The sequence below is a fragment of the Kryptolebias marmoratus genome, linkage group LG14 (assembly GCF_001649575.2).
Source record: "Kryptolebias marmoratus isolate JLee-2015 linkage group LG14, ASM164957v2, whole genome shotgun sequence".
NCBI lineage: Eukaryota > Metazoa > Chordata > Actinopteri > Cyprinodontiformes > Rivulidae > Kryptolebias > Kryptolebias marmoratus.
Genome location: NC_051443.1, coordinates 24921638 through 24935522, shown reverse-complemented (window position 1 = coordinate 24935522; position 13885 = coordinate 24921638). Strand labels below are relative to the sequence as shown.

At 45.1% G+C, this 13885-nt stretch overlaps 1 protein-coding gene across 5 annotated transcripts in view; it reads right to left on the bottom strand.

Moving 5' to 3' along the window:
* The window catches only part of shroom3 (shroom family member 3), a 52008-nt gene that overhangs the window by 13952 nt on the left and 24171 nt on the right, over positions 1 to 13885 (bottom strand). For 3 of the 5 annotated variants that reach the window (XM_017432934.3, XM_037979609.1, XM_017432938.3), the window contains 12 exons: positions 10120 to 10245; positions 6155 to 6367; positions 5343 to 5635; positions 5016 to 5256; positions 4879 to 4928; positions 4084 to 4360; positions 3779 to 4009; positions 2214 to 2649; positions 1950 to 2083; positions 1073 to 1189; positions 576 to 991; positions 259 to 486 (listed from right to left, as the gene is read on the bottom strand). In XM_017432934.3, coding sequence (XP_017288423.1) covers positions 259 to 486; positions 576 to 991; positions 1073 to 1189; positions 1950 to 2083; positions 2214 to 2649; positions 3779 to 4009; positions 4084 to 4360; positions 4879 to 4928; positions 5016 to 5256; positions 5343 to 5635; positions 6155 to 6367; positions 10120 to 10245 — 2762 coding nt within the window. Of the gene's footprint in view, positions 1 to 258; positions 487 to 575; positions 992 to 1072; positions 1190 to 1949; positions 2084 to 2213; positions 2650 to 3778; positions 4010 to 4083; positions 4361 to 4878; positions 4929 to 5015; positions 5257 to 5342; positions 5636 to 6154; positions 6368 to 10119; positions 10246 to 12030; positions 12529 to 13885 lie in introns of those variants that run through there. The other 2 variants (XM_017432937.3, XM_017432935.3) reach the window with 2 other exon arrangements.

Below are 13885 nucleotides of genomic sequence, written 5' to 3'. Positions count from 1 at the left end.
AATAAAGGGCCACTTCAGCACTTTTTTTGCATCCGGACCACACTAGAACTGGTCCAGCTCCAAAACTACAACACCTCACTGGTATTTGATAAAAAGGTGAAATCTCTGCTAAAATCTTGTGTTTTGAATCAACATTCATAGAAACTATTTCATGTCATTTCAGTGAGTCATCATGGTTGTGCCCTGAGTCCTCTGTTGCTTCAGATGAGGCTGATCCCCATGGATTTACTTCCTGTCTGTCCCATCGTCTGCGCTCACCTGAGTGGTTGGCGTTCTCGTGCTGAAGGAAAGCGCTGCGAGACCTCGTTCCACTCCTCTGGCCCCCTTCCTCCCTCCTGACTCCCCTCTTCCTCTCCACGTAGTCGAACAGGGCGTCCTGACGAACCTGCCTGAGGTCAGACCTGGACATGGTTCTCTGAGGCACCCCGTCAGCGACGCGAACGGCGGCGAGTTCAAACATCTTCCTGCGGTCCGCCACGCTGGTTTCTGTTAGAAGAGAAGAAGAGCGATCAAGTTCTTGATGTTTACTGACCGCCTGGTTCATCTAAATTCTGCAGTAAACAGAAGTTTTTTACCTCCTCCACGCCGGAAGAGGGCAGAAATCTCAGGGTCCAAAACTCCAACCTCGTTCATGTTCTCTGGTTCGGAGTACGAGCGCTTCTTCTGATCCGCTGTCAGACGCTTGCGGCCGCAGATCCTCGTCACGGGAGGAGGCGGCCCGACCGGGGGGACAGCGGGAAGGGGCGGCGGGCTCTGGCCTCGGACGTCAGGCCGGACCACGTGCCTCTCCTTTGGGACGTGCGGGGAGGTGATGACGACGCCCTGCGGCTTGGGCTTGGTTTTAGGTCCTTTTTTCTCCAGAGAGTGGCTCTTGGCGGGGAGTGGGGGCGGCTGCTGGACGCTGGAGGAGGACACGGGAGGAGGAGGAGCGGCCGAAGACGAAGGGTTCCGTCTGAAGGAAGTAGACCGGTGGACGTTCAACTGCGAGTCCCTGACAAATCAAATGACCCAACATCAGGGTGATCTCCTCAACGTCCTGAAGGATTCAGCTGCCGTCTGAGGACACACTGACCTGATGTCCTGGAGGGGCTCCATCATCTCTGAGGTTCTCTGTTTTCCTTCCTTCGATCCATTGAGCTGGAAGCTGCTGCGGCTCCTCTGGAGGGCGGAAACGGGGTCCACTGGAGGCCTGCACACCAAACAGATTGTTTTTTTTTTTTATTTAGCTGCTTTTTGTGGCGATAAACAAGCTGTTAGCTGTACTGTTAAAAAAAGAAGGACGTCAAACAGCAAAAAGACCCAGCAGGTTGTAGAACCTCCTCCAGCAGCAGGACTCTCAGTGGGTTCCTGGTTGTGGAGGAGTTTCGGCCCACTCTTCTTTCCAGCGTTTCTGCTCAGCTCTCTGAGGTTCTGGTTCTGCACCGTTCTGCTGTGTTTGGGATCATTGTCCTGTTTGTCACATCTGACTCCAGAATCAGCCCAAACCATCAGCCCTCCGCCGCCGTGCTGACAGCTGCAGTGCATTCTGGGTAAACATCTGCCCTCTGGTCTGGTTCTGCTCCAGAAGTCTGGTGGTTCCTTCAAGTCGAGCTGCCATGTTGTTTTAAGAGAGAAGAGGCTTTGACCTTCGACCTTTGACCTGCTGACTGATGGAGCTCATTGCACGGTCTGACCTTCAGGGTGAAGATCAGCAGCTGTCTTCAATGTGAGGAATCTTTCTCTCTGTAGAACGATGGACTCTAAATGACCTTTGACCCCTCCCAGATTGATTCTCTGAGGTCATTGCTGATGTCTTCCCGCCCTGGCGTTGTGTTAACTCACACCTGCTGCTGCTGATCAGTTAATACATTCAATACATTCAACAAAATATTCTATTAGGAGGTTTTTTTAAGACGTTGTAAAGATCAGATTTTTTTTATGTCTCGATGCATCAAATCGTTTCTTTTTACCCGTGTTTCATGAATTCGCTGCTGCCGCCTCTGTAGCTCGCGGTCCTGAGGCCTTTTGCCTCTTTGTTGCTTCGCTCCAACATATTCCTGAGGTCTTCTGCTCCACAGGGGAAACTTCGGCCTTTATCAGTCACCTGAGAAAACGGGACAAAAGGGACAAAGATCCTCGCTCAGTTCGCTTGAATCTTGACGACGTCTCGGTGCGTCACAGGTGTGTGATTTGTTGCTAACGGCGATGGTAAAAACGAGGATTTTCGGGGTCACCTGCAGATGGGAAGCTTTGTTGAGCGCGACGCTGGTGCTCATGCTGCGCTGCTTCCCGCCGTGTTCCCGACGCTCGAAACAGCTGACCTTCTCCAGCACCGACAGGCTCCGGGCAGGCCCGCGGGCGTCCTCGCCGTTGTCATGGTTACCGGCGGAGAAAACGCCGCTGGGGCTGGAGGAGCGCTGGACCTCCTGTAGGGCGTTCTCCAGGCGCGTCAGCGGGTGCTCGCCGTCTCTGTCCTGGTCTCTGTGGGTCCAGGCGTGGGACTGAGGCACCGCCGAGTCGCTGAGGTGACGAGGACACGGCTGCAGGGCGGAGTTGGGCGGAGTCTGGAGCTGCGGATGAGCAGGTGAGCTGCCGGCGGGCCGCACCTGTCCCTGGGGGAGCCGGGAGGAGGCTGCTGGCTCTGGATAAATGCTGCTCTGGTCTCTGGATCTGAAAGGAGAAGAAGAAGAAGACGAGAGCTGATTGGCTGCTGAAATCTGTTAAAAGAAGCTAAAACTTTATTGTTAAAGTCAGAACAAGCAGAACAAAGAGCTAAAACAAAAATAATAGCTAAAATTAGCAAACCATAGCTAAAAATGTACAATTAACAAAACAGTAGCTTAAAGCTAAATGTGCAAAACTATAGATAAAAGCTAGCATAAGCTAAATGATAGCCAAAAGCTAACATTAGCAAACCATAGCTGAAAATGTACGTTCATAAAACAGTAGCTAAAAGCCAAATGTAGTAAAACTGTAGCTAAGAGATAAAATTAGCTAAAGCATAGCTAATGGGTAAAATTAGCAAAACTGTAGCAAATCGCTAAACTAAGCTAAAAAATACATAAAAGCTAAAATAAACAAAATGATAGCCAAAGGCTAATGTTAGCAAAATCATGGCTAAGGGCTAAAATGAGCTAACCATAGGGAAAAGCTAAAATCAACAAAACCATAGCTAAAAATGTACATGCAAAAAAAATATATATAGCTAAAAGCTAGAATTAGCAAAACAGTAGATAAGAGCTAAAATTAGATAAAACAGCTAATGGATGAAATTAGCAAAACTGTAGCTAAAATCAACAAAACCATAGTTAAAAATTCCAATTAACAAAACAGTAGCTTCAAGCTAAATGTGCAAAACTACAGATAAAAGCTACAATAAGCAAAATGATAGCCAATAGCTAATATTAACAAAAATAATGGCTAAGGGCTAAAATGAGCAAACCATAGGTTAAAGCTAAAATCACCAAAACTGTAGCTAAAAGCTAATAAGAGTCAGTTTGTAAAGTAACTTTCAGAGAACAATGTTTTGAGGAATCTGAATGTTTCATTGAGGAAAAGTTTTGTAATCAAAAGTAAATAATTTTAAAAAAGTATAAAAGATGCAAATATTACAAGTCATATTCCTGATCGGGTCAAACGTTTTGAAACGAGAATGGCTAAAATACCACAAAGTCAGCTGAAGTAATGAACTATAAACAGGAAAACTTGGATGCTGACTCAGCGTTTACTCAACATTGGAACAAAGGAAGGGAAGATGGGGAATCTAACCGCCGGACGCTCCGATGGTCCTGGAACGTACCTGCTCTTGTCTCGGAGGTCAGTCCTTTCCTGCGAGGAAGACGTTCTAAGACCTGGACCTGAGTGGACCGGGGCAACCCTGAACTCCTGGACCTGTTCCTGGGAATGGGACACCTGGTAGGTCTGGTGGTTCTGGGGCCTTTGGGCTCCGATCTGACCGTCGAATTCCCCCCCGGTTGGTTTCACGTGAGGCTTGTGGGCTCCGGCGCTGAACTCCTGCTGCTGATGCCGACTGAAAAGACACGACAAAAGTTAGGAAAACAAGACGGCCCGGGAGGACCTAAAGACAAGTTCGTGACGGGTCACCTGTCCGCCTCGTGCGTTCGGGTCCTGGTCTGCGAAGACACAGGCGCCAAATAAGACAAATGGGACAGCGGCGAAGAACTGCTTTGGTTGCCATTTTCTGCAGCAGACGGCCTCTCGTCCCTGCCGTTGAGAGGACCTGCAGGTCCCGAGGAGGGTCCGGTAGGAGACGGCGGCTGGGACAACCCTCCACCCTGTCTCGGCTTCGTGGTGGGACTGCTCTCCGGACTCTTCTCAATCACGGTGTGGAGCTGACCCTCAGGACCGTACGGAACTTTAGCTGGAACAAAAACATTCGTGTTCGTCCGTTTCCTCATTTTCCCTCAGGTTACCTGAAGCTTCACCGTTTTACGACAAACAGAATCCGTCTACGTCTTAAACCAGCCATCTTCCTGTACATGTTCCAGTCTAACTCCTGATCAATCGTCCTCCAGACCTTCTGAAGTTTTGATTTGGACTTTAGCTTCCTTCTGACTCTTAACTCTGACCCCTGAATCATTCAGGCACAAATAGGCTCCTAAACCCGAAGGGCGAACCAATGTTGAGTCGACGCCCAATGGAGAACTTTTAGGCTCTTTGGTACCGGCAGCCTGTTACAAAAACTCAATTTGTTCCCATTTTTTCAGCCGAATTGATGAAAAATACCAACAATAACAAAGAGCTGTCAGCCGAACACCTGACATAGAAGTTGCTGCAGCTCTTTTTGTTTTAGTTTTAAAAGCATGGATGTCTTTTGCAAAGAAAGAAAAGTGGATTAAGACTTTTGCACTGCACCGTCCAATCGATCCATGTCCGTACCTGGGGCAACAGGTCCACTGGAGTGATGCCAGGACCCTTTCTGCAGAGACCTGAGACAGAAACTGGACTTTAGAAGAGGGACACGTCTCGAGGGTTACAACAATCTGGTTTTGTCTTGGCTTCGAGACAACGCTAACCGTAGTGACCGGGCGTGCTCCAGACTGGACCAGGAGTTCGGCCTGTCGTGGTTCCTGATGGCGGCGTAACTGTCGCTGCGCCTCGGCGGAGCCGGCGCCCCCTTCAGGCTCTCGTAGGAGTTGCAGCTGGCTGCCGAGCCCCATATCGGTCCCACGCTGTGTCGGTTCGAAGCTGGTACGCTGCTCCTGTTGCTGCCGCTGGCGCTGCTGCTGCTGTTGCCACGGTAACAAACACCACCAACTATAACGGTAAAAAAAACAAAACCCAATGATGTCTCGGATAAAACGATAACACCGGAAAGACTTTTAGTGAAACAGAAACTTTACCTTGGAGATCTCGGTTAGGTCCAGATCTCGCCCCCCCCATGAAGTCGCCGCTGCTAAGCAACGCAGCAGGGGCGGGGCTTAGCTCACGCTCCTGGGAGAGACCCGCCCGGACGTTACGAACGTCCGCCTGCAGCATCTCGGCGCTTCCCCCGCCCCTCTGAGCGACCGTCTCCAGAGAGTAGGAGCGCTCCGGGCTGAACGAGGGCGTCGAGGCGAGGTACTCCGGGATGCTGGAGCTCGTGGAGTAGGCGGAGTCTCGCTTGCTGTGCAGGTGGTCGATACTGTTGGAGGACCTGGAACACAAAAAAAGTCTGTTTAGTTTCAGGTTACAGTGCGTGCGCAAGCCTGACTGAATCAAAACGAAGACTAAGACCCAAGTTGTGTCATGTTTGTGGAACTGAGGAAGTGTTTAGTTCCATTTAAGAATCAACAGCAGCTACCAAACTCGCTAAAAGGACATTTGGACCCAGAGGTCCGGTTCCTCACCCCTACTTGAGAACCAATGGACACGTCGAAGGACAACCTTCAACACTAACTCAGACCCAGACTTTGTCTTTCTGTTACACATATGCTTACCCCCCACACACACCTTCACGCACCGATTCACAAACAATCCTGATGGTTGAAGGTCATAAAAACAGATTCCTATTACAACGATGTGGCCTGCCTGCTCTGATGCTACATCCAGTCTCGATTCAATAAAGTAAATATCCGTTTTGTAGAGCTGGCACACGTAGGCAGCCATCTTTTTATATGGTATTCCTGATATGCCTATGCCACGAGCGGTTTGGGTTGTGTTCGTCTGTATGAACCTGGCGGAGGACAGCTGGTGGCAGGACGAGTAAGCCGAGTGGAGTCCGGCGTGCCCGTGGTGGCCCAGCGGGTTCTGAACCGCGGCGTGAAGCTGAGCGGACTGGGGCGGGTCCAGGCTCTCCATGCTGCCCCTGGAGCTGTACTGGTCTGGGCTTTTCCTCAGGTAGCCTCCGCCATAGTCGAACCTGCCGGACAGGTCAGTGGTGGAGACGCTGAGAGGCCAAGACAAAAAGAAACGACAATTAAGTGACTTCAAAAGAGCTTTAAGCTCGAATTCAATAAATATCTGGATGAACAGATTTAGTTTCCTTTTCTTTATGACCAAAAAGTCACAGAAAATCAGCAAGATCAGATCTTGCTGAGAACAGAGTTTATGACCCGTAATCAGACCAAGAGAAATGGTTCAGAAATGTTCGGCGTTTGATTTAGTTCTTGTGTTTGCAGGAGGAACTAATGTTTAGACGCCGTTGCGATTGTGGACTTGTGTTCGTGTTACACAAAAACGCAGGAGAGGATTCGTTCGTGGACAGAAGCGACGACGACTGGAGAGGGACACGAACTGGCTGTGGTCCACCCTAAGGACAAAACACCCAAACCCAAACTGAGCGGCGTGGTGTCTGCAGTTCAGACCTCTACATCGGAGAGACCAAACAACCTCTCCACAGACGCATGGCTCAACACAGGAGAGCCACCTCTTCTGGACAGGACTCAGCGGTTCACTCCTTTGAGGATCAAAAATGTTCTGAGAAGACAGATGGTTCGAGAGGGGGGTAAAGGAAGCCATCTGTGTCAAAAGAGAGACAGAGGAGGAGGTCTCAGATTCCAGCTTTAGGCCTGATCCCCAGTCAGTTTCACTCCAATCAACAGAGTGGCCCATCAGTGAGTCAGACAAACAAGGACCCTAATGACCCTCTATTGTTAGGAGAGCGAGAATAATTTGCAAGCAATCCAGTTTACATCACATCTCAGCTTTAAAAGCTCAATTTTGCACTCTCTATTTCTGAACTGAGAAAGCTCCTCAGATGAGAAGCGAAACGTCTTCAGCTACAGAATAGAAGTCCAGTTGTTTTTGTTTTTTAACCTTTTTTGAATTTTTACCACGGCCTGGATGACTGAGAATCTACACCAGCATACAAACGTTTCCTCCAAATGCGGCGCCATTGAAAGCTTGATTGAGACCCCACCTTCAGTTTCCTTTTTTATGAGTGACCCCATGGACTCGGCTCAGCTTTAAGCTCCATCCTTCAGCAGCGAGCTGTATTTGGACTTCCCGTCCGGTTGCTTTGGCTGAGCGTGCTGCTGGAATGTAAAACTTGCCCACGTCACAGCTTGACCCAGCAACTCCTTCAGCCGAACACGATGCAATTACAGCTCAGGAAAGGAGGACGCGTTTTCAGTCCTTTCACTCTGAAACTAACTTCTCAGAGTTTTGTTCGACCTTGTGGATTTCCGTCCGCCGTCTGCCGGTGGATCGCCGCGAAGCGCCGCGGACAAACACGTACTTTAGTAACGGGGCGGTAAGCCGGGGAAGGGTTGTCATGGGAGACCTAAAGTTGAGGGGGAGGCTGATCAGGAATGATCGGCTCTGTTGGCAAAGACGTCAGCGTTTCGCCCTCTTTTATTTCGCGCGGTTACATCAGAAGCTTCGCTTGAGTCGGAAAGAATCTGTGACACAAAGTCCGGTCCGGGAGCTCGACTCCACACAAACTGAAACAACAATTTGTCCGCTCAGATAACGTGGACGAACGTCACGTGAATCCCGAAAGCTTAATGCAGAATAAAACGAGACCCAGACCGACCCACGACGAATCAACATCCTTAGAATACCCCCAGCAAAGCATTTTGCTTTAACAAAGACGGCTATAAATGAAATATATTTAAATATATGACAACTTGGGCCCAAAGACTGAAGATTTATTTGTCCTATAATCATTTATTTGGTCAAATGTGAAAGAATAAAAAGGACCCAGCCAGCTGCCGATTGTCGTTCCAGTTAAATGTTAACTTTTGCAGCTTTAGGTTGCGTTCAGAAGCACTAATGTTTAAATGCTGAACGTTTCAGGAGCACTCAGACGGTCAAAGGTCGTTACGTGTCTGAGACAGACGGTGGGAAAAACGTAATTATGTGACCCGTTTGCTGCCTTACAGAGTTGGACGCAAAATGACAGCATTTAAATATGAAAAGGAAGAAAAGAAACATTAAATTTGACCCTCAGTGATTTAATAACACCTGCTTTTTTAAACACCTAAACAAACAGCTGTAAATATTTAAGCTTTAATATTCTTACCAGGAATCAGTATTTAATGATTTGGATAAAAATGGGATAATTTGCTGATTTCCTCTTAAGAAATTCTGATTAATTTAATCTCACACAATTAATGGGTCAAAATTTTAAATTGTTTTTTCTCTAGAAATTACCTGATTTTAATTTTATTTGGTTGGTGAAGAAGAACTGCATATTCAAAACAAACTGTACAACCACATTTTATCAGAAAACTAAACTTAGAAGTTAGCACAAAGCAACAAAATGCCAACATCAGCTAATAATTACTGTGGCTAAAGCAGCTAAACCATTAGCCACCTGTTAGCCACACAACCATTAGCTCAACAACTGATCTAAAAAAAGGAAAAATATCTCTAGAACTAAATAAGTCACAACTACTTCTTCTACTTCTTTGATATTAGCCACTGTGGCTACTGGCTGCTAAACTATTAGCCACCTGATAGGTACACTACATTAGCTAAAGAACTGAAATAAAGAATAAAAATATTTCTGCACCTAAAAAAGTCACAGCTACTAAGTCTACTTCTTTTAGATTAGCCGCTGTAGCTAATGGCTGCTAACCTGTTAGCCAACTGTTAGCTACACCCAGTTAGTTCAACAACTGATCTAAAAAACAAAATTATTTACAGACTTAAATATGTGACAACTTCTTCTTCTACATTAGCCACTGTGGCTACTAGCTGCTAACCTGTTAGCTAAGAGCAAATATATTTTTAAAACTAAATGAGTTGTCACAGCTTCTTCTTCTTCTTCTACATTACCCGCTGTGGCTAATAACAGCTAATATGTTCGCCAACTGTTAGCTACACCTCATTAGTTCAACAGCTAATCTAAAAATACCCAAAAAATTTATTTAAGTTAAGTTATTTTATACTTCCTTTACATTAGCCGCTTTGGCTAATGGCTGCTAACCTGTTAGCCACCTGCTAGGTACACCACATTAGCTAAAGAACAAAAATATTTCTGAATCTAAAAGACTCACAACTACTTCTTCTACATTAGTCACTGTGGCTAATGGCTGCTAACCTGTTAGCTACACTAAGTTACTTCAACAACTGATCTAAAAAACAAAATTATTTACAGACTTAGATATGTGACAACTTCTTCTTCTACATTAGCCCCTGTGGCTACTAGCTGCTAACTTGTTAGCTAAGAACACATATATTTTTAGAGCTAAATGAGTCATCACAACTTCTTCTTCTTCTACATTAGCCGCTGTAGCTAATGGCTGCTAACCTGTTAGCCAACTGTTAGCTACACCCAGTTAGTTCAATAACTGATCTAAAAAACAAAATTATTTATAGAATTAAATATGTGACAACTTCTTCTTCTACGTTAGCCACTGTGGCTACTAGCTGCTAACCTGTTAGCTAAGAACAAAAATACTTTTAGAGCTAAATAAGTCCTCACAGCTTCTTCTATTGCTAACCTGCTAGCTACACCTCATTAGTTCAACAACTAATCTAAAAATACCAAAAATATTTCTAGAACTAAATAAGTCACAATGTATTTTATACTTCTTTCACATTAGCCACTGTGGCTAATGGCTGCTAACCTGTTAGCTACACCCCATTAGCTCAACGACTGATTCAAAGAGAAAAACAAGATTTATCAACCTAAATAAGTCGCTGGTGACTCCATGTTTGTGAAACAATAAAAAAGTACGATCTGTTTCTGACCTGGCGGGGTAACTGTGGTGCCAGGCGCTGCTTATCGTGTCCATCTCCGCTGGGTTAAAATCCCGCTGACCTTCATCGAGCTTCGTTAGGTGCCACGAATGAGGACGAGACGCTGGCTCAGCGCGCCTGTGGAGGTAAAACATGATGAGGGATTCAGCGTACGTACGGTGCTGGAGACAGAACAGTGTTTGGGTAAAAAAACGCCACAATTAACTCATTTTTATTTAGTTATAACTACGCCAAATGTAGTAAAACTGTAGCTAAAAGCTAGAATTAGCAAAACAGTAGCTAAGAGCTAAAATTAGCTAAAGCATAGCTAATGGGTAAAATTAACAAAACTGTAGCAAATCGCTAAACTAAGCTAAAAAATACATAAAAGCTAAAATAAACTAAATGATAGCCAAAGGCTAATGTTAGCAAAATCATGGCTAAGGGCTAAAATTAGCGAACCATAAGGAAAAGCTAAAATCAACAAAACCATAGCTAAAAATGTACATTCATAAAACTATAGCTAAAAGCTAGAATTAGCAAAATAGTAGCTAACAGCTAAAATTAGATGAAACATAGCTAATGGATGAAATTAGCAAAACTGTAGCAAATAGCTAAAAGCAACAAAACCATAGTTAAAAATTCCAATTAACAAAACAGTAGCTTAAAGCTAAATGTGCAAAACTATAGCTAAAAGCTATAATAAGCAAAATGATAGCCAAAGGCTAATATTAACAAAAATAATGGCTAAAATTAGCAAACCATTTGATTATAACTGAAAACACTTAAAGAAGAAGCCGAAGGACAATTTCAAACAGGCTGGTTCCTGAGACATTTTGATTTTAAAGCCTGTTCTGATCCATTTGTAACAACCATTAAGGTCCATACTTGTTGAATTGTACTCTGGGATGAAATCATGTGTTTTTGTTGATAATATTTATCCTTCTGGCATCACTGTTTAATTCTGACAGTGTTATCTGCCCAGTTGTCAGATAACAGAGAGGCTAGTTAGCGTGGCGGCCGCAGTAATCTCCCTCTGACCATCGTCATATTTGACATGTCCCGTTTCTCTGTATTTATCCTCAGAGATAAACAGGAAACGATTTTATCTCAGAGTTTGGAGACAGAAGACATGAAAGCCGGCATGTCTCTGAACCTCAGGGACCTGGGTAATGACAGGATGTGACTGGAATACCTCAAAACTTTATCAACGCTGTTGGACTTACACAAATATTCACCTCAGGCTGGAGCTGGTCTGAGATGTAAACCAGTAAACACAAAATAATAAAAATTTATTATTGTCCTCGTGTGGTTCTACGTTTACAAAAAGCTAAAGTATAAATACAGATAGTTTGCAAACTTTAAAAGTTACGAAACATTACAAAGACACATCCTGAATCAAAAATGACAAATCTGAGCAGGGCTGGAGCCAACAGGGTGGCCTGGGGGGGCTCAGGCCTCCTCTTAAAATCTCACGGGGCCCCCCCAGGTGCCACCCCAACTTTAGAGAGTCAAATTTAAACACATATCCAGTAAAAACAGGTAAAAGCTACTAAAGTCGTGTCCAAAATGGCTCCCAGTTTCCTTTTTCCAAATATTTCAGCTCCTGATCTGATTAAAGGAAATGTAAACATAAAACTCAGAGGTTTTATCGATTCAGCCGAAGTTACTGATGATTTGAACGAGTTAAATATCCGACAAATTCCTCGTATGAAACAAAACATTTTTAAACATCGAGCCTTATGTTTATCTAGAAATAAAACTGGTTCAAACTCTTAGTTTTCTGTGCAAAAAAAAGATGCATTTATGCAAATATTTTTCATAAATCCACACAAAACTTGTTTTGCCGAAACATGAATCCGGTGGGGTTTTCCGGCTCTTCTGGTCGAAATCGTCCGATCGTTTTTTTTGTTTGTTTTTTACCTGGACGTGAACCGGAGGACTTTGGAGAGGAGGCCACTCGCCAGGTTGTTGACGGCGGACTCGGACGGCGCCCGGCAGAGCGCCCTGTCGGACCGGCCCAGCTCCAGCCTTTTCGGCTTCTTCCTCAGCTTCTGGCGGTAAAACGCCTCCAGCAGTTCCATCGCTGCAGACGACGATTTCTTTCTTTCTTTCTGACGCTCTCTCCTCGGTCTTTTTTACCGTCTTCTCCTTTTAGGAAGTCCCGGAAAGTTCCATTTCCACACCGGTTTACGCTGCGATCCTTTGGGCTTTTCGGTGCGTCTCTATCGACGAGATCTACTTCAGATTTTCTTCCAAACTTGATGGTTTCTTACTGACTTTAAAACCTTCTTTTCCTGAATGAATCTGCGTTACATCCACTGAAAATGAAAACTCAGACGCGTCTCTAATGAGGACTTTCACCACAGAACGGAGAACCTTCCCGTCTGAATCTCCTCCTCGTCTCCTCTCTCAGATATGCCTCTTCATCCTCGGGCTGGATTGTTCTCCCCTCCTCCTCCTCCTCCCCCTCCTCCAGTCTCCAGCTTGTTAAACAAACTAAGCAATCAAGTGTCATTAAGCCGCCGCGCGATTAAATCACGAAGTAAACAGCCTCGGCGCAGAAAGTAGCCGTTGATGTGCGAGCCGGAGACACGGAGGAGGAGGGATGGGAGGAAGGGCGAGACGTGATGAAGACCGAGGGAGAGGGGGAGATAAGTGAGGAATGAAGCAGCGATCAGGCTGATAGAGGGACGGGAGAAAAGAGCAAAGACAGATAAAAGGATTAAATAAATAAAAAAAAAATTAAAAAAGGGAGACGGAGTTTCCTGTTTCCCGGCGAAGGAATGAAATTGAAACTTGGGAAAAACTTGGGAAACAACGCGAGGAGGCAGGAGAAGGAGCAGGGAGGACAGATCTACAGAAAGAAAACAGTCCTTTTATTGCTTCGGTGTGATTTTAACGCCGCGGGGAGAGTCTCATGATGCAGCATGAGCTCCGACAGCAAACAATGAACTGATTATTATTGACTTGCGAGAGATAATCATCGCCAGAGAAACGACAAAAGATCTCTGATAACTTCAGTAACTTCCCTGAAAACCTAAAAATGACATCAGGTCAAAGAGTTTAACACTAGAGGTTTACAATGATTAAATTAAATTAACCAAAAATAAAGTACCAACCACTTCTGGCATTTCATTTGACTTTAACTAAAAAAAAACATCTTTTTTCTCTAAAGCGCAGCAATAATCTGGGACTTCCATCTGTAATAATCTAAGATTATCAGAAATTAGAAGGTCTGAGGGAGTGTTTACGAAAAACAGCGAGTTAATTTGTCCTAAACTTCCAGGTTTAAAAACTTGGAAGTCAATGGGAGTTTGGGTGTTTGAACTCTGAACTCTGAGGTCTTAAAGCGTAAGAAGCGTAAAGACCGTGGGAGTAAGAAAAGTTTGGACAGATCCAAAGTTGGTGTCACGTCACTCCGAGTTGAACTTTCTGTGCTAAAATCTCCAAAAAAAACTGTTAAAGATATGAAAACACGAGTTCAGTCACATGACCAAACTATCCCCGAGAAGAGGAGCGAAACTGAAAGATAACTACTGAACGGCAATAAAAGATCAGACCCTCCAGGATTTCGCGATGTTGCGATCGCAACTATTAACGCAAAATCAAGTGAACCCCACCAAATTGCAACTTTTTGCAACTTTGCCCAAAACGCTGCAACTTTCCCGCAACTTTAACCCAATATTTATTGTTTCTAAAGTGATTCGCCACCGTTTCTGCGGTCTAGTCTCTTCTTTGTGGGTTTGTGTAGTGTGGAACACAAAATAACCCCAAA